We start from the raw sequence: 19,459 nt of genomic DNA on the forward strand, positions 1-19,459 counted from the left end.
TCAGACTCTGGGTCTTGGCAGGGGAAGCCATGCTCTCAGCTTGGGGTTCTTTCGCTGGTTTGGTAGTTTCAGTCTTTATTGACTGCAAATCTCAGCTGAAAGTTTACACTCTCAAAATATCTTTTCCTGACTCCTACATTAAGTCAGATACTATCATATCTCCCTTTTCTTTTCTCTTTCTCAAAGTTCTATTTCTTTTATTTTTTTAATTAAAAAACACATTTAATTGTTTTTGGCTGTGCTGGGTCTTTGTTCTTGTGAGGGTTTTTCTCTAGTCGCAGTGAGCCGGGGTCACTCTGTAGCTACAGTGAGTGGGCTTCTCATTGCAGCGGCTTCCCTTGTAGCAGAGCACCAGCTCTAGCGTGCGAGGCTTCAGCAGTTGCAGCTCTCAGGCTCTAGAGCACAGGCTCAGTAGTTGTGGTGAGCGGGCTTAGTTGCTCCAACGCATATGGGATGTTCCCAGATCAAGGCTCGAACCCGTGTCCCCTGCATTGGCAGGTGGATTCGTTACAACTGAGCCACCAGGGAAGCCCTAAATTTTTTTTTTTTTTTTTTTTGCCATACCACAAGGCTTGTGGGATCGTAGTTCCCCAGACAGCAAGCGCAGAATCCTAACCACTGGAGCTCCCTGGAGTGTGTCCAAGTTTATCATGATTGTATCCCCAGGGCCTGGCCCAAAGTTGAATACATAGTTGGAATTTGGTAAATAGTTGTTGAGTAGTTGCATTAGTGAATGCCTTTGATGAAGTACTGTCTGTCCTCCCTACTAGAGTGTCAGCACCAGACAGGGCGGGTGTTTCCTTTGTTCACTCTATTTTCACAGGGAAAGATGGGTAGTCAGCGGAGTAACTTGCCTCCAGGATGGTCCCCAAATGATGTTTGCCCTCTAGTATTCACACCCTTGTATAACCCCCTCCCGCAATGAACCGAGCTGGCCAGTACGTGGCCAATAGCATACTGGTGAGAACGCGTGGCTTTCAAAGTGGCTCTGAGGATCACTTGCTCTGGGGTATGCCAGTCAGTATGTCATGAAAACACTCTAGCAGGCTGGTGGATAGTCCCAGAGGGAGAGGAATTGAGGTCCCCAGCCATCAGCCAACATCAACTTGCCAGCCACATGAGTGAGTCATTTTGGAAGGAGATCTCCCCCCACCCCAAGCCATCAGAAAGTTGTAGCCCCAGCTGCCATCTGACTTCGTCCCTATGAAAAACCTTGAGCCAAAACTTCTCCTCCAAACTGCTCCTGAATTCCTGATTCACAGAAACTCTAAGAGATAACAAATATCTACTGTTGTTGGAAGTCCTTAACCATTTATACAATTTGTTCCATAACCATAACCAACACAGTAGGTATTGCTACCCTTTTCTGAATCCCAGAGTCATATTGCAAAAGGGGAAGAAATATCTATCTCTGAGGTTCATAGAGAATGTACCTCACTGGGCAAGGTCATAGAACATGTGTGTGCATGTGACTATGTGCTAGGCTGCTTCAGTTGTCTGACTCTTTGAGACCCAGTGGACAGTAGCCTCAGGCTCCTCTGTCCGTGGGATTCTCCAGGCAATAATACTGGAGTGGGTTGCCATGCCCTACTCCAAGGGATTTTCCCGACCCAGGGATTGATCCCACGACTCCTATGTCTCCTGGATTGGCAGGCAGTTTCTTTAGCACTAGGTCAGAGAACATGCTGCTGCTGCTGCTAAGTTGCTTCAGTCGTGTCCGACTCTGTGTGACCCCATAGACAGCAGCCCACCAGGCTCCCCTGTCCCTGGGATTCTCCAGGCAAGAACACTGGAGTGGCCTGCCATTTCCTTCTCCAATGCATTAAAGTGAAAAGTGAAAGTGAAGTCGTTCAGTCATCTCCAACTCTTCACGACCCCATGGACTGCAGCCTACCAGGCTCCTCCGTTCATGGGATTTTCCAGGCAAGAGTACTGGAGTGGGTTGCCATTGCCTTCTCCGAGCTCAGAGAACATAGTAAGAGCTTAATGTACCACCAGAAGTGTAACTTTCTGAGGAAGCATGTGGGTCTGGGTTTGAATCCTAGCTTCACTACTCCTAAGATATTAATACTTTGTTTGGGCCACTAATACTTAACTTTGCTGAATCTCACACTCTTCAGCTAAGAAATGGGAATATTAAAGAATGTATCTACTCTTCCAAGGGTTAGAGAAATAATCCATGTAAAGCCCATTTAAGCTCCATGAGAGGGCAGATACTGTTTTTTCTTTTTCACTGTTCTATCCCTAGCACAAAGATTGGTGGTTGACAACTTATTAATAAATATTTGTAGAATGAGCAATAAAAAGGCACTCTTCCTAAGTACACATTAGCTATTACTAGCCTATAAGGTCCTACATGGGGCTTTCCAGGTGGCTAAATGCTAAAGAATCCGCCTGCCAATGCATGAGACATAGGTTCAATCCTTGGGTTGGGAAGATCCCCTGGAGAAGGAAATGGCAACCCACTTCAGAATTCTTGACTGGAAAATTCCATGGACAGAGGAGACTAGTAGGTTACATTCCTTGGGGTTGCAAAGAGTCAGACACAACTTAGTGGTGGTAGTGGTTTAGTTGCTCAGTCGTGTCCCACTCTTGCAACCCCATGGACTGTAACCTACTAGGCTTCTCTGTCCATGGAATTCTCTAGGCAAGAATACTGGAGTGGGCTGCCATTTCCTTTTCCAGGGGATCTTCCCAACCCAGGAATCGAACCCTGGTCTCCTGCATTGCAGGCTGATTCTTTACCGACTGAGCTCGGAGGGAAGCCCCACAACTTAGTGACTAAACAACAAAAAAAGGTCCTAGTGATTTCCCACCTGCTTCATTTTATGATTTAATCTCGTGCCATTAGCCACCCTCTCACTCTGCTCCATCTGCCCTCCCCGATCCATGCTGCTGCTGCTGCTGCTAAGTCACTTCACTCGTGTCCGAACTCTGTGTGACCCATAGACGGCAGCCCACCAGGCTCCCCTGTCCCTGGGATTCTCCAGGCAAGAACACTGGAGTGGGTTGCCATTTCCTTCTCCAATGCATGAAAGTGAAAAGTGAAAGTGAAGTCGCTCAGTCGTGTCCGACCCTCAGCGACCCCATGGACTGCAGCCCACCAGGCTCCTCCGTCCATGGGATTCTCCAGGCCAGAGTACTGGAGTGGGGGGCCACTGCCTCTCCCCGCTCTCCATAGCTCCTCAAATGTCACATGTGCCAGCTTCAGGGCTTGTGCACCTGCTGGCCTCACCACCCCAAGAAATACTCCATCTACATAGCTTGTTATTGCAGCTCCTTCAGCTCTCTGCTCAATGTCACCTTTTCTGAGAGACCTCCTCTGGCCACTCCTGTCACCCTCTAGTCTCATGTCCTGTTTTACTTTTCTCCAAAACATTTACTGAGTGCCTGACCCCTCCTCCTCCCGCCCCCCTCCCCCCCCTCCCCCCCCCCCCCCCCCCCCCCCCCCCCCTCCCTGTCCCCCCCCCCCCCCCCCCCCCCCCCTCCCCCCCCCCCCCCCCCCCCCCCGCTTTGGGCTCTCTTCAGTGTAATGTAAGCTCCACGAGGGCAGGGGCTTTGTCTATTTTACTCGCCACTCTATTTCACAACGCCCGCGCTGCCAGGATTCAGCAGATTTAATTATATTTGCTGGATTTACAGCCACATAAACGACCACCTCGGAGAAGGCAATGGCACCCCACTCCAGTACTCTTGCCTGGAAAATCCCATGGACAGAGGAGCTTGGGGGGCTGCAGTCCATGGGATCGCTAAGAGTCGGACACGACTAAGCGACTTCACTTTCACTTTTCACTTTTATGCATTGGAGAAGGAAATGGCAACCCACTCCAGTGTTCTTGCCTGGAGAATCCCAGGGACGGGGGAGCCTGGTGGGCTGCCGTCTATGGGGTCGCGCAGAGTCGGACAAGACTGAAGCGACTTAGCAGCAGTAGCAGCAGCAAACGACGACCTGGCTTCCCTGGTGGCTCGGACGGTAAAGCGTCTGCCTGCAATGTGGGAGACCTGGGTTCGATCCCTGGGTAGGGAAGATCCGCTGGAAAAGGAAATGGCATCCCACTGCTGTACGTTGCCTGTAAAATCCCAGGGACAGGATTGCTACGGTCCATGGGGTCGCAGAGTCGGACATGATTGAGCAACTTCGCTTTCCTTTCCTTTACAAACGACCACCTGGGTAGTCCCGTGGGGCTAGAAGCCGCGGGGACTTTTGGCCAGGATTGGCCACAGACTCCGTCACGTGACTGGCTGTGTCCTGCCCGCCTTGGAGGCTAAGTAGGTCCACGTGGTTTTGACTCCGGGGCGGGGTGGGGTGGGGCGCTGGAGGAGGTACTGCGCAGGCGCAGTCAGTGGCGCAGGCGCAGACGCCTCCCGGGAGCGCGGCCGGCGGCGGTTGGAGGCGTGTGGGGCCGGCTGGCGGTTGCCGGGAGCGGGACCAGAGCTCAGGCAGCTAGAGCCGGCGCCATGGTGGAGAAGGAGGAGGCGGGCGGCGGTATCAGCGAGGAGGAGGCGGCGCAGTATGACCGGCAGATCCGTCTTTGGGGATTGGAGGCCCAGAAACGGTCAGGGCTGGTGCGGCTTGTCGAGGGGGGGGGGTGGGTTGAGGATCTGCAGGGGGCGTCTGGCCTGAGGCGTTGGCGGCCTTCGGGGAACCTGACGGTTTACTTTGAAAAGAGGAGGCGGGAATCGTGTCAGGCGTGGGTGCCCTCCTGAGAGGACTGGAGGGGATAGGTTTGGTCTGCTTCCTCAGAAGCTTTGGGAAGCAGGGACGTCCCAGGTGGTGGGAGGGTCGTTCCGAGGGGTTGGCGGCCTCTCGAAGGGGAGGTTCAGGGACTCGACGCCCGAAGGGAGTGATGGTGGGATTTGGATCGGGGTTGCGGGCTTAGGGAATAGAGGGGAGGAATGCCTGGAAACGGTGAAGTGGGGGCGGGGGGCATAGTTGATTCATTCATAGGTAGCAGGAACCTCGTCTTGGCTGGCCGCTGGGGGAGACTGGCGAGCCAAACGGATGCGAACTTGCATTCATTCTTGTGGCCTCTAAGTGGTGGGCCAGTCTGAGAGAATGAGGGCTTTTTTCTTTTCTTTTCTTTTTTTTTTTTTTTTGAGGAATTTTGGAGTACTTTATTTCAAGTGGGCATCCCGAGAGGCTCGGAAGGTCTCGGGGCGCTGGAGGTACCCGAAGAGGCTTCTTATGTGTAGATCTGGGGATGCCTCCAGAGAGGACAGGATTGGGCATACCTTCGTCTTGGGCAAGTAATTTTCTGAGGGGATGAAGTCTTTGAAAGAGGCGATGGATTTGATCAGATATTTATTGAGCACCTACCGCAGACACCGTTGTAGGCACTGAGCGGGTGTCAGTGAACGATGGAGACTACATTCTTGTGGGGAAGGCAGTAAACCTAAAGAAATAGCAAAATATTGGGCAATGCAAGAGTCAGGGAGAAAAAATAAAGCAGGAAAAGAGGATCAACAAAGGATGGTGAGGTGGAAGAGCTGTTTTAAAATTTTATTTATTTTTGGCTGTGCTGGGTCTTCCTTGCTCTGTGGGCTTCTCATTCATTGTTGTGACTTTTCTTGGTGCAGAGCGGGGGCTCTAGGGTTCTGAGACTTTAGTAGTTGTGTCTCCTGGGCTCTAGAGCTAGGGCTTAGTTGTGGTGCACAGGCTTATTTGCTCGGTGGCAGTAGAATCTTTCCTGGATCAGGGATCGAATCCTGTGTTGGTAGACCGGTTCTTCACCACCGAGCCACCAGGGAAATCCTGGCTTTTTTTTTTCGTTTTACTGGAGTATAGTTGCTTTACAGTGTTGTGTTAGTGGGAGAGCTGCTTTGATAGGGTGGCCAGGGGAGTTACCTGAGAGGTAACACTGAGCCTCAGTTCTGTATGCAAGGAAGGAGGCAAAGAGCTGTGTGGTCGTCTCGAAGGACCTTCCACCCTCAGAGAACAGCAAAATCCTGGAGGCCAGGGCATGCTTGGCAAAATAGAGCAACAGAAGTGGCTGGAACCAAGTCCGGGGAAGCTTTTTAATACTAAGTGCTGAGGAACCTGTTGGAGAGTTTTGAGCAGAGAAGTAACACGATCTGCTTTGTGTTCGAAAAGGATCAGTCTTCTCTGTTCAAGTGTGCAGAAGTGGGAAGAAGGATTCTGGTTAGGAGGTAGCTGTGGTAATCCCCTTGAGACGGAAGTAGTGACCGCTTGGAACTCTAGTGAAGTGAAGTTGCTCAGTCGTGTCCAATTCTTTGCCACCCCGTGGATGGTAGCCCACCAGGCTCTTCGGTCCATGGGATTCTCCAGGCAAGAATACTGGAGTGGGTTGCCATTTCCTTCTCCAGGGGATCTTCCCGACCCAGGGATCGAACCCAGGTCTCCCACATTGCAGGCAGACGCTTGAGCCACCAGGGAACCTCTGAGCCACCAGGGAACTCTAGAGAAGGGGTCAAATATAGATTCTTACAATTTGAAGGTAGAGTGGACAGGCTTTGCTGAAGGATTCAATGTGTGGGATGTGAAACACAGAAGTCAAGCATGCCTCCAAGGTTTTGGGCCTAAGCAAGTGGAAAGATGGAAGTGCCTTTACTGAGCGAGGTGGGGAAACTGGAGGTGTGGTGGGAAGAATTGGGAGTTTGCTTTTGGACTTAGGTTTTAACTGTTTACTACTAGACATATAAGTAGCAATGTAAGAGTGATTGAGTTCAGTAATGAGGTCTGGGTAATGGGGAGTGATTATGTGATGTGAGGGTGTACAAAATGGAGAATTACTTGATTGAAGGATTGGGGAGGCAGGCAGGTCACAAGAATTTAGTTTGAGAAGTGAGAGCTTGTAGAATTTTTTGGTGAGAGTGTGTGTGTTGGGGATGAGGTGGGGGTTACTTCAGACTCATTCTGGAATCTTCTGTGATTGTGGAGGAAGGTACATCATGAGGTATTAGTAAGCGTTGGTCTGAGGGTTGGACGCACCTGAAGTAGACAATTGATAAATAATGAGAATGGGCTTGAAGACATAGGTGGGGTGGATTGAACTTAGGTTCACCTGATTGAAGGATTGAAGTGTTAGGAGGTCCTAAAGAATTGGGACACGAATCCTGGGTGTTCTGGAAGGATTGATCCAAGGGTTTGGGAACAGCAGGTCGGTCTTATTTGAAGTGGTATAGTGTCGGTGAGGATTAAACTAGAATTAGTGAGGGAGCTGTCAGAGGCTTAGGAACCAGTGATTTATCTGAGGAGCAATAAAGGATGGATGGGGGCTCTTGAGGGAGAGAAGACCTAAGGAGCAGATCAGAGAAGGAATTCTTGGGAGGTTGGAGTTATTCTGAGGAAATGGAAATGTACTGAGCTCAGTGGAGAACCTGAAAAGGGTTGGCTGAGGGTCCTGGGTGGGGGGAAGGAAGGGGTTATCTATCATTTGAGAGCTATAGATTTGTAGACAGTCTCACAGAGTTGATAAAATGCTCTCAAGTCTTATAGCAGCTCTTTGGAGAAGGAAGGCAGTGGTTTCTTCCTCTGTTCAGAAACAAAGGAAGCACCACAAAGCAAACTGATTCGTCTCTAAGGGAACTCCAGGTGGGATAGGAAAGCTTCGGAGACTGGAGTAACTTCGTGCAATAGAAAGCAGCCTGGGAGTCGATAACTGCATTCTGGCTACAGGTTTGCCTCTGACTCTGTCATGTTGGGACCAGGGTTGTCAGAGAGTTGTCAGGGAGAGAAATCATAATAAAAATGGCCTTCAGGGGAACTCATACAGTCTGGAGGTTAAAAATGGGTGTATCTCTCATACAGTGTTTTAATTTTTTTGAAATTAGTTGCCAGCATTAAAAATTCTAAAAGAATTGGCCAAATTTGGAACAATTTGAGCATGGAAAGAATAAAATCAACCTCACTTAGAAATATTTAATAATGTATTTTCTGATGTGGTGATATAAGAACCTTAATGCATCATCTTTGATGTTTTCCTACCAAACATATTTTACCCTAATCATGTTTTTAGAGAACAGGGGAACAGGTTAAAGGACACTATTGAGGTAATGATGAGATGTCCAGCATGTGGAACATTTTACAAGACAGCTGCCCTGGTTCTCTTCCAGAAGTCAGTGTCATGGAAAAAGCAAGCAGTGGGACTGTTCTCAATTAAGAGAGTAAAGTGGTGGAGCCAAATGCAAGGTGTGATCCTGATTGGATCCTGGTTCAAAAAGAAAACTTCTCTAAAAAAATATCTTTTAGACAATAGGGGAAATTTGAGTATTCAGTCCTGTTAGACAATTTGGGGAATTATTTTCTAGATGCGATAGTAGTGTGGTTATGAAGGAAAACATATATTTTTGGAGCTGCAAGCTAAAGGTGTGAAGGGCTGCCTTGTTAGCACATGGGTAGAGCCAGCAGGGTAAAATATTAACTCTCCTTTCTATTTTTCTGTAGGTTGGAATTTTTTAATGAGAAGTTGGGAAAATGTCTCTGTCTCCCAACTACTCCCCACGCTCCTCACATATGGGGATGTCGCAGTTTCTGATTTCTGTCTTTCGAAATGTAGTTAAGGTCAGACAAACAGTAAGGTCAGACATCCCTACATCGGTTGGATCGAAGTGGAGGCTGCTTGTCTTACAGAGAGCTTATGTGGCCATGGTCTCCATCAGCTCTGCTTCAATCACTGATGGAACTGCCCGGCCCTAAGCATGTGAGTTTGCAGCTCTTGGTGTGTGCCCAGCCCATGTTGTGGTTGAGGTTTAGGGAAGGGAGCCAGCTCTCCCAAGGTCACACACCAAGTAAATAGAAGTGGGACTTCTATCTAAGCTGGTAACTTCAGGTTCACTGCCGGTTTCCATGATAGCTCATTTGCCACCCTGGAGGAGCTCATTCTTTCAATTAACATAAAGGAGAGCGTTGAAGCTGGCAGCCCTGGTCGTTCTCAGACCATGTGCTTCAGTAGTTTTTGCACTGCGTTTCGCACCAGAGGCCCATTTATCCCCGTCTCAGAGTGAGGAAGGAAGGTGCCTGGGAAGAGAGAAGTAGAAGATAAGCTCTGTGAGGGTAGGTGGTTTGAAATGTCCGATAATTGAGATGTGGGTTTTGATCTGTCGCTGTGAAATTCCCAGTGCTTTGTTGAGTGGATGGAATGGTGGTAGGCGGCAAAGACCTGGGAAGTCCAGAAACCTGGGTTCAATTCCCGGCTGTGCTCGCTGGCTCTCTGGCCTTGGGTGCGTCACACAGTTCCTTGGCCTTAGGTCCCACATGTGCACAAAGGAGGGGTGAGTGTGACTAAATCTATAAGGACTCAGGGTTGAAGTTTTAGCCTTACAGGATTGGGACTCCCAAAAACTTCGCTGTTTTGAAATACTCATCATCCTACACAGCTGCTGTTGAGACAGCCCTTGAGTTGGTTCCATGGGCACCTAGTTGTCATGAAAGTGACTGAGCCTGTGCTGGAAGCCAGTCCTGGTGGTTTCATATAAGGATCCATTTTCTAGTGATTAATAGTTGAGTTTGAGTCCAAACTTCTTAATTATCTAACCTTGGATACATTTCTTAACTTCTCTGTGCTTCAGTTTTCTCACTTATCAAATGAAAATAACAATCTACATTATAAGATTTTTGAGAAAGATGGGACTTCCCTGGCGGGCCAGTGCTTAGGACTCCTGGCTTTCACTGCAAAGGATCTGGGTTCAGTCCCTGGTTGGGGAACTAAGATCCTACATGCTGTACAGTGCAGCAAAAAAAAAAAAATTTTTTTTTTGATTGAGAAATGAGATGAAGCACGAATAGGGTCCATGCACAGGAAGCATTCAATGAATTTGACAAATATAAATTACAGCAACAAAAGACAAGGAACTAAATAGGAAATGGGTTGTGATAAATAAGATACAGCAGGTGTCAGTGGGCTGCCAGGAAACTCCAGAATGGCAAGCTAGACTGTGGGAGGAGCAGGTTTGCCCAAGCAGATTGAGGTGGGGAACAGCCTTAAGTTGTATCTTGGATTCTGACAAGACATTTGAGTAAGTATAATGAATAGGCAGTTGGATTGAGCAGGATCATAGATTTAAATGACAAGTACTGTACTGCGGGTCTTCCCTGGTGTCTCAGCAGTTAAGAATCCGCCTGCCAATGCAGGAGATGCAGGAGACGTGCGTTCTAGCGCTGGGTCGGGAAGGTCCCCTGGAGGAGGGCATGGCAGCCCACTCCAGTATTCTTGTCTGGGAAGTCCCATGGACAGAGGAGCCTGGCATGGGGTCACAAAGAGTTGTATATGACTTAGCAATTAAACCACAACAACTGTACTGTTAATTGAAAAAGAAGTATTTTTAGAAGCAGGAAATGGTCAGATCTGCCAAGTGGTCCCATCATTTATCTGGTTGCACTGACCAGAAACCTAGGAACTCTTTATTCATCTCTGTCCTTTCTGTCTTCGTCCAGTCTACTGGGAAGTCCTCAGGGCTCTGCTTCAAGGTTTATCTCACCTGCCTTTTTTCATTATACTCATCATCTCAGATCACCTCTACAGTTCCTTGGTCTCCCCGTTCCACTCTTGACTCCTTATAATCCATCCTCCACTTAGTAGCCAAACTGATTTAAATGAAAAACAAACATTCCTTCTCAAAGCCTTCCCAGTGATTTTCTGAGTGCTCAGAGCTTTTAAATCTGGTGCCCTTCTTGCCCTGCCTGCCTGTCCTTGCCTGCATCTCCCTGGCTTGCTCCATTCAAGCTATCTGTCCTTGAACCCCTCTGTTCCTCAGATATGCCTGTCCTTGGGGACTTTGTGTTTGTCCTACTAGAAATAGTCCTATACAAGATTTTTGCATTAGACTCTCAATAAACGTGGTTTGAATGTGAATTTCGTAGTCTTCAGAATTTTTAATCATGAGTGAAGTTCGTTGGCTTGACTTACTTTGCAGTATGTTTTGTGAATTCAGATTGTGGTATAAAGATTGGTTCCTTCCTTTCCAGAAATTTAAAAGGTATTTCTATGGCAGAAGTTAGAGGGGAGTGAATCCACAAATACTTATTTAGAACCTACTTTATCTTCATTGGAAAAGACCCTGATGCTGGGAAGGATTAAAGGCAGAAGGAGAGGAGGATGACAGAGGACCAGTTGGTTGGGTGGCATCACCGACTCAGTGGACACGAGTGTGAGCAAGCTCCGGGAGGTGGTGGAGGACAGGGAAGCCTGGTGCGCTGCAGCCCATGAGGTCGCAAAGAGGCAGACACGACTGAACAACAGCATGCAAGGCAGCATGGGGGCGACGATGAGAGAGGGAAAGAAAAGCACAGATCCTGGTTAAAATTGAATTTGGATCCCCAGTGCTGGGTACCCGTTAGCTGTGAGAGCTTGGACATCTTTGCTGAACCTGTATTTTTCCTTTCTCAAGGCGAGCATGAACCCTTTCCTATGGAAACATAATGGCCCATGCTGGGGCCCGTGGAGCCACCTTGCCTTTTAGGGAGAGAAACTGTATGGAACATTTAGAGTGTGTGTGCTTTCTGAGAGAGAACAATGGTGAGCCATAATCAAGGTTTCAGTGAGGCACTGTATGTACACACCTCGCTTGGTGCCTGGCGCCCTGTGGGCCCTCTGTCGGTGGTAATTACTGTCATTGTTACTGATGGACTGTACACAGTATGTCATAATGTGACTTTACCTTTATTTGCTGTAGAGAGGCATATAACTTTCTTTATTTTTTCCAAAGATTTTCTTATGTGGACCGTTTTTAAAGTCTTTATTGAATTTCTTACAATACTGTTGCTCTTTTATGTGTTGGTTTTTTGGCCCCGAGTCATATGGCATCTTAGCCCTCAGACCAGGAATTGAACCCGCACCTGCTGTTTTGGAGGTGTGGAGCCTTACTGGACCGCCAGGGAAGTCCTGAGAGGCATGTAACTTTATGAGCAGACTCTGGAGCAGTATTGCGCAAGTTGGTATCTGCTTTGCTAAGATCCCACATGCCTCACTGTGGCATGGCCAAAAAAACCACCCAAAAAACACAGTTTTTGAATGCCAAGCACTGTTCTAAGCAACTTATATATTATTAACTTTTGCAAGGCTGGTAGCATTATTAGTCTCATTTTACAGATAAAGGAAGCTGAGAGCGGCAGACAGAATAATGCCTGTTGGGTGGCTGTTTTATCTTCAGCAAGGTCCCTAAGAACTCTGTGCTTCAATGGGTCAGTTTCCTTTTGGCAGCTGCAACGATTACCACAAATTTAGTGGCCTACAACAGCCCAAATTCTGGAGGTCAGAAGTTTGGAATCGGTTTCCCTGGGCTAAATGAAAGTCAAGGCAGGGCTGTGCTCTCTGGAGGCTCTGGGAAGAATTTGTTTGCTTGATTTTTCTAATGTCTAGAAGCCACAAGCATTCCTTGACTTGTGGCCCCTTCCTTCATCTCCAAAGCATCTTCAAGCCTCTCTTCTCTGAGCAAAGCCTTTGCTTTTGTCATCACCTTGCCACCTCTGACCCTTCTGTCTCCCTCTCTAAAGGACCCTTGTGATTATTTGGACCCACCTGGAAAATCCAGGATAATTACCCCTGCCCTTCCCCCCCAAATGCTTAATTTGATCACATCAGCAAAATTCCTTTTGTCATGATGTAATTTATTCATGGGTCCCAGGAATTAAGGGCATGGATGTGGTGAGGGCGGGGCTGCATAATTTTATCTGACACTCTCAGCTTTCTTTATCTGTAAAATGAGACTAATAATGTTGTAGCCTCGCGTTCAGGGAAACAAACTCATTCAGAAGAACAATGCAGATAGTGGAGTGGAGTTTATTACACCGGTTGGCCCAAGGCAGAGTCTCCTCTTAGCCAAGGACCTCAACCAGTTTTAGTGAAAACCTTATATACCCTAAGTGTACGTGCCCAAAGCCACCTCCCCAAATTCCCTGAAACTAGTCTGAACAAAGGGAAAGAAAGGTACAATCAAAGTTAACCCGTGATTCATATGCCTTAAGCCTAGGTAGGTAACAGTGGACAATTATCAATAGGTCTGTGGTCATAACCCAATAAGCATAATAGAATTTGTGATTCTATTTGGTTAGGCAGATAATTAGGGTATTCTTTTAGGAGAAGGAGAGTCTATGTACAAGCCCTGGGGCTCTTCCATCCCGGGGGTCTGGTTTTCCAGTTGGTATGTCGTTTCCACAGATACTGGGCTTATAGCTCAAAGTCCACAGTCCAGCCAAGATGGAGTCCTGCCTTCAAGGTGGCCTCTGAGCCCACCGTCTCACTCACTCTACCTTGTTGCCCTTCTCTACTAGTTAGTCCTTTCAGTTACTTTTAGCTGTGTAACCACTGTGTAAGCTAGTTCACTTCTTAGTCCCTGTTTTCTCAGCTCCAGAATAGGGATAGCAAGGTGCCAGCTCATGAGATCCTCATGAGGGTTAAATGACATAATACACGTGAGGAGTTTAGAACAGTGGTTGGCAGGCAGTGTGAGTGTTCACTGAGTGTTAACTATTCGTTGTTGTTGTTTATTTATTTATTTATTTATGTTTTGCGCTATTTTGCTGTCTGCCAGGTTTATGTAATTCTGCTGGGATTTCTTTTGCTGTATCTGTAACAGCTACTGGATTAACACTGTAATATATTTCCAAACACAATCACAGACACTAGAGATTGTGTGGTTTCTGAAGCTTGCTTACACGCTAATGGAGGAATGAGCAGTGAACACATGAACAAATAGCATAACTCCAGATGTGGACCTATTTTGGGTGAGGTGGCCAGTGTGGACCTCTCTCAAGATGGAAACAGTTGAGCTGAGACCTGAAGGACAGGTCATGTGATGAGGTAGGGGAAGAAGCAGAGAGAACAGCTAATGCCAGAATCCAGCAGCGGGAGCCGACGTGGCGGCGCTCTCTAGGATCAGGGACGGCCAGCCGAGCTGTAGGCGATTACCAAGGGCGAGAGTTGGATGAGGTGGCAGGGCTGACAGTACCAAGCTTGCCTGGGCACCATTGAAGGGACTCAGCAGGAGAGTGGCATGATCTGGTGTCGGAGCTCTCTCTTCCTGAGATGGGGACAGTGGCTTGTGGGGGGCAGGGATGGGAGCAGGGAGGCCGGGTATCAGGGTGTTGCGGTTTTACAGGTGAGAAACAGAGGCCAGGGTAGGGTGGTGGCTGTGGAGTGGTGGCCCATGCTGCCGCGAACATCAGTGTGCCTGGTTTTGGCCCACCTGAGTATTTCTGTAGGCTTGATTCCCAGAAGGCAATTGCTGCCTTAGAGTGAGTAATGAGAGCTGACGTTCTTAAGTGCTGACTGTGTGCCAGGTACTATTAATTGAGCCAGAAATAAGCAGTCCTCTCAGGGCTCTAGAATGGTTAAGGATTAAAAACATACCGTAATATTCGGTGTTGTTGGCAGCTGAATAAAAAAACCTCCTGAGCAGTTAGAGTCCGTGGAGCTCTGTAGGATGGAGGGATCCTGGGGAGGCCGTGGGCTCCATGGGATTTCTGTCAGAGGTGTTTATATGGAGCAGGCGCTTGAAGACTTCAGAGAGGACACTCTGAGTCGGTTGTGATAAGGACTTCTTGAGGAAATGGTGTCTGAGTCGGGTTTGAAGTCTGGAGGAAAGGCTAGGCGAGGCCGAGGGAGGAAGACAGGGTGCGCGTGTCAGCCGTGTACAGCGCTGCGATTTAATGTCTGCAGGTGGGGAACTGAAGGCGTGTTGGGAGGAAGCTGGTAGTAGTGGAAGATAAGGTGGCGGAAATGGGAGAGAGCCACGACTGAATGGATTTAAACGTCAGCTTAAATTTTCTCTGTCAGATTTTTTTTTTTTAATCAGAATCAAATCGATCACTGAGCCCTTTTGTAATTAAGGCAGTGGAGATTGAACAGATGTTCAGGTAACTTTTATTCAGCATCTGGTAGCTGGGTGGGCCTGCATTAGGTGGTTTTGCACACATTTGACCAGGTCTTAGAGGAGATTAAATGACTAAAGTTAGAATGGGTATCTCCATTTTACAGATGAATGGAATGAGGTTCAGAGAGATGGCTCAGTTTGCTTGGGTCACCAGGTAGGAAGTGGCAGAGCCAGAATTCAAACCCAAGTCTTCACCCCTGAAGGGCATTAGTGCTGGGTCTTGCCTGTTGCCAAAGGAACGGCAAGGAGAACAGAGCCTGAGAAGTTAGTGGGTTTGGAGGCATTGATTTCTCAGAAGGAGGCGGGGCCAGTCTAGCTATATCCTTGGGGTAATGGAGCAGCCAAACCAGAAAAGACCATCACTCAGACTAAGAGGGACCATGAAACCTGGAATTCCAGGTGCAGCAGTGTCGGGGCCAGGTGAAGGGAGATGAAGAACAGTGACAGCAGAGACCTGGAAGGTACAGCTCAATGCATGGCTGCTCAGCCTGTCTGATGTCAAAAGTTTGATCTGTGCATGATATCCTCTTTGGAAACATTGCTTGTTTATTATCTGTGCTGTTTCTGGAGGGATTGGGATGTCTCTTTCCTCCTCCCCCCTGCTGGTGTGATGCTGTCAACCTGTAATAAGAGACCCCCGTCATTGCTAGCATCTCTGTTACTTATCTTGCTTGTATGTCATAAGTCCTTTGCCCAGTTACTCTGGTTAAGTGGAATTGTCGCATGAAAGGCTCCTCTCTGCTAGGGTGTGGTTGGCAGTGGCAGGGCAGTGTAGAAAAACAATAGTGAACAAGCTGGGAACCAGACATATGCCTCTGAGGGAAATACTGTCAGTGTTCTTTCCCTCCTCCTGATTTTACCCTTTGATCATACCACTGAAGGAAATCCCAAATCTGCTAGCATCAAGAATCAGTGCAGGACTTGATTTTATCAGCCCTCATTCCCATTCAAGATTTCTAGCCTGATGACATGCAAGTGTCCATAATTCTTAGAACGATTTTCGGAAAAGAGTTTCTGCATGTTCTCCCTATAGTGGTACTATATGAGAATGGACTCATTTCCTGAATTAGGAGCAGACTCATTGGCCAGCAGACTCTGAATTTATGTGTGACGGTTCTTAGTTCTTACTCATCCTTGTCAGTGTGAATAATCATAGATTTGCTGCAGAAATATTAATGGGTTTGATTACAAGGTGCTAAGACCTGTAAGACCCTGATGGGGTTTTTCATGATGCAAATTCTTTATTTTCTGTTTCCAATTGGAAAAATTCTGATTCTGAAACACTTTTGATTCAGGAATTTCTCATAAGGGATTGTGGACCTCTGCTGCTTTCTGCTGATCTCAGAGTTAAGTCCAGACTTCCTGGGGTATAGCCCAGCCTCTGATTACTTTCTTTTTAAGCTTCCTCTTCTGTCACCCTACAGACTTAGAATGATATAAACACTTCCCAGATGCACCCTCTTTCATGCCACCTTGTGTATGATGGCTTAAATAGTGCCCCTCCTCTTCTGCTGTCCCACTAGTCCAAGCCATCGTCCTCTCTCAGCTGTGACACTCTTCTAACCCCCCGTGCGCACTCCATGACCTTCCATCTTGTTTAAAGTCCAGCGTCCTGACGGTGCCTTTGTAAGAGCCTTCATGATGTGGCCCCTGGTTCTCTCTGCAGCCTCGTCTGTCATTCTTCCCTTTGCTCTCTGCTCTTCAGCCGCTCTCTCTGCCTTCCTGTTCCTGGAACGTGCCACGCAGCCCTTTGCTTCAGGGCTTTCGCACTTGGCTGTTTTCTCTACCTGGCACGTTCTTCTCCAAAATACTACCTGTGTGCTTGTCCTTCATTTCATTTTAATTTTTGCTCAGCACCTCTGTGGAATGGCCTTCACGATCAGGCTGACAAAAGTAGCATCGTCCATCACTGATCCACATCACGCTTGATTTTCGTCACTTTTGGATATGTTATGTGTGTCTCTTTGTCTGTCTCTAGAAAATACAAGCTCTGAGAGGGCAGGGATTGTGTCTGTTTCTTCACTGCTGTATTTCCACACCTTAGAGGGATGCCTGGCATTGTAGGTGCTCCATAAACAGTTGTTGAATGAGTTGTTCTTTGTAGGATAGAGTGGAGCCTGTTTCTTTTCCAAGATCTGAGGTCTTGGTGCTTAAGTGCATTCAGTGAAAACCAAGGTTACTTCCTTTTGTCTTGTTTTGTTCTTCAGTGACTGGAGGTACTTCCACTGTTCTCTCTCATCCTGTTAACAATGTTTGCCTTGTAGGCTGCGGGCCTCCCAGGTGCTTCTTGTCGGCATGAAGGGACTCGGGGCTGAAATCGCCAAGAATCTCATCCTGGCTGGAGTGAAAGGACTGACCATGCTGGATCATGAGCAGGTGAGATGCGCTGTCCCCACATCACTGTCCTTCACAGTCTCCACCCCAGTATAAACACATGGAGATTGTGTGTGTTCCTGCTTGCCCCTTCAGGGCTGTGAAAGAGGAGGGCTGGCGTTAATGACACTGTAGCCATGGAGACTGACAGTGCCAACGCCAGATTTGAAGTCACCTCCACCATATCTTATGTGGTCCGCCAGTAGAGGCTCCGTCCCCTCACTGAGCTTGCTTGTCTGTAAAGTGGAGTTACCATCTCCTTTGAAGGGTGATTGGCACCACAGTGCCCTCTAGTGGCAGGAACACCTCACCCAGAAGAAGAATTTGTCTTGGGTAGAGAGGGTAATAGCGAAGGACAGGGAAGCCTGGCGTGCTGCAGTCCCCTGGGGTCGCAGAGAGTTGGACACAACTGAGCAACTCAACAGCAAGAGAAGGGTAAGAGAGGAGACTCAGGGAGAGATGGTTCCAAAACTCGGAGGTCCTTGGTGTGGAAAAACAAAACAGCAGTGGGACGATAGTGTCTTCATTTGGTTGTGTAATCTGAGCATGGGGAACCAGGAGAGATCGCTGAGGGCGCGTGGCCTGCTTCTGCCAGCGCCTCAGCCTGGGGACGAATGCCGCTCAGTGTCGGAGCCACCCCTTACCTCTGCAGTGCGAGCACTGGTGGCACTTTCAGCTTGGCTTCCGCTGCAAGGCCTAGCTCCTCTGACTGGTTTTCAAAAGCCTAACACGTGGTTCTCAGTCCCATCTGTGCTGTAGAATATTTGGGTAGTTATTTAAGAGTAAAAGTTTCCCAGGTGAGTCTAAAGTCAGGGAGGGCTGAGAAGCACTGCCTTTGTGTGACCTGATCCCAGTCAGCTCACCCAGCCTGATGCCCACTCATAAATTGCGTAGCGCACGAGCACTCCTCAGTAGTTCCGCCTTTTACAGTTTGCTTGAGCTTTTGTCCCTTACTGCAGACATCCCAGGTAGACAGTGCTGCATGATGCAAAAGCTTTGGAATCATGCAGACTTGGGCTCAAGTCCCACCTTCTGAAGCTGGGCAAGGGCATTCACTCCCCAGAGACTTAGTTTATACATCGATAAAATGAAGATATTCATTCCCGCCCCTTAGAGTTCTTCATTTCAGTTACATCAGCATGCATCCAGGAACACCTGTGGCTACCTTGGAGTAGTCTAGGTATGGGCAATAGGAAAATCCACAAGAGCGACTTCCCTGGTGGTCTGGTGGTTAAGACTCTGGGTGCAGGTTCCATGCCTGGTTGGGGAACTAAGGTCCCACATGCCATGTGGTGCAGGGAGGTGGGGGGAAGGGAGGGATGCACAGGATTTGTTTCTCATTCTCAGTTTTTTCCAGAAATCAGAGAAGGCTCCCTGACTCAGGTTGTGTCAGGGAAGGCTTCCCAGAGTGTTAAACTCAGTCTTAAAAAACAAGTAGAGATTTTTCAAGGTTGGAGGGGCTGTGTTTTAGGCAGGGGACATTAGCGCAGCATGGTAGAAATCAAAAATAACAAGCGGTTTGGTATTTGTAGAGCGTGAAGCCTAAGGGATGGGGGTGAGGGTGCAGACTGCAGGTGAGGGCCAAGTCACGAAGGGCCTGCTGGTAAACTCCACTGTAAGCCTTTCCTTACTTCTCTCGGTGGTGCGGAGTCATTGGAGGGTTTCAGATGGGCGAGGGGCCCCTGAGCTTTGGGCCTTGTGTAGATCACTGATACCGTGTAGACTGTGGATGGCACAAGGCATGGGACAGAAGACTACTTAGAAGGCTGCCTTAGTAGTTTAGGGAGAGTTGGAAAGAGTCTGAGGAATGGCAGTGATGACAGAGATGGCGAGAAGCATGCAGAGGTGAGAGGTGCTTAGGTGGTAGGATCGGGTGGATTCCGTATGAGGAAGCAAGGAGTAACCACAGCTGCTGCCGTGGACTGGAGGTGCTGGACGCTATGCTAAGAGCGGTAGGTGTAGTGTGTCATTTAGTCCTCAGAAACAACTCTCAGATGGAGGGATTATCATCCCTATTTTACACATAAGAAAACAGAAGGAAAGGAGGTGAAGCATGGCCCACCCAAGGTCACAGTAGTTAGTGGGAGCACCAGAACCCAGGCCCCGACTCCTGGCAGAGCCCACCTGCTTAGTCTCGTCACCTGGTGGCTGCTATCAAGGAAATGAAGAAGATACAAAGACCAGGTTTCTGGCTCTGGTGACTGAATGGGTGGCTGACTGGTGGGCTCATCAACAAAGACAACAAATGTAGGAGTCA

General features: G+C 48.2%; 1 protein-coding gene across 2 annotated transcripts in view; it reads left to right on the forward strand.

Moving 5' to 3' along the window:
- SAE1 (SUMO1 activating enzyme subunit 1) overlaps window positions 4,351-19,459 on the forward strand; it is a 61,000-nt gene continuing 45,891 nt past the window's right edge. The window contains exons 1-2 of one of the 2 annotated variants that reach the window (XM_018062665.1): window positions 4,351-4,556; window positions 17,094-17,205. In XM_018062665.1, coding sequence (XP_017918154.1) covers window positions 4,459-4,556; window positions 17,094-17,205 — 210 coding nt within the window. In that variant the 5' untranslated portion in view covers window positions 4,351-4,458. The remainder of the gene's footprint in view (window positions 4,557-17,093; window positions 17,206-19,459) is intronic. The other variant, XM_018062664.1, reaches the window with a different exon arrangement.

This window comes from Capra hircus, chromosome 18, assembly GCF_001704415.2.
Source record: "Capra hircus breed San Clemente chromosome 18, ASM170441v1, whole genome shotgun sequence".
NCBI lineage: Eukaryota > Metazoa > Chordata > Mammalia > Artiodactyla > Bovidae > Capra > Capra hircus.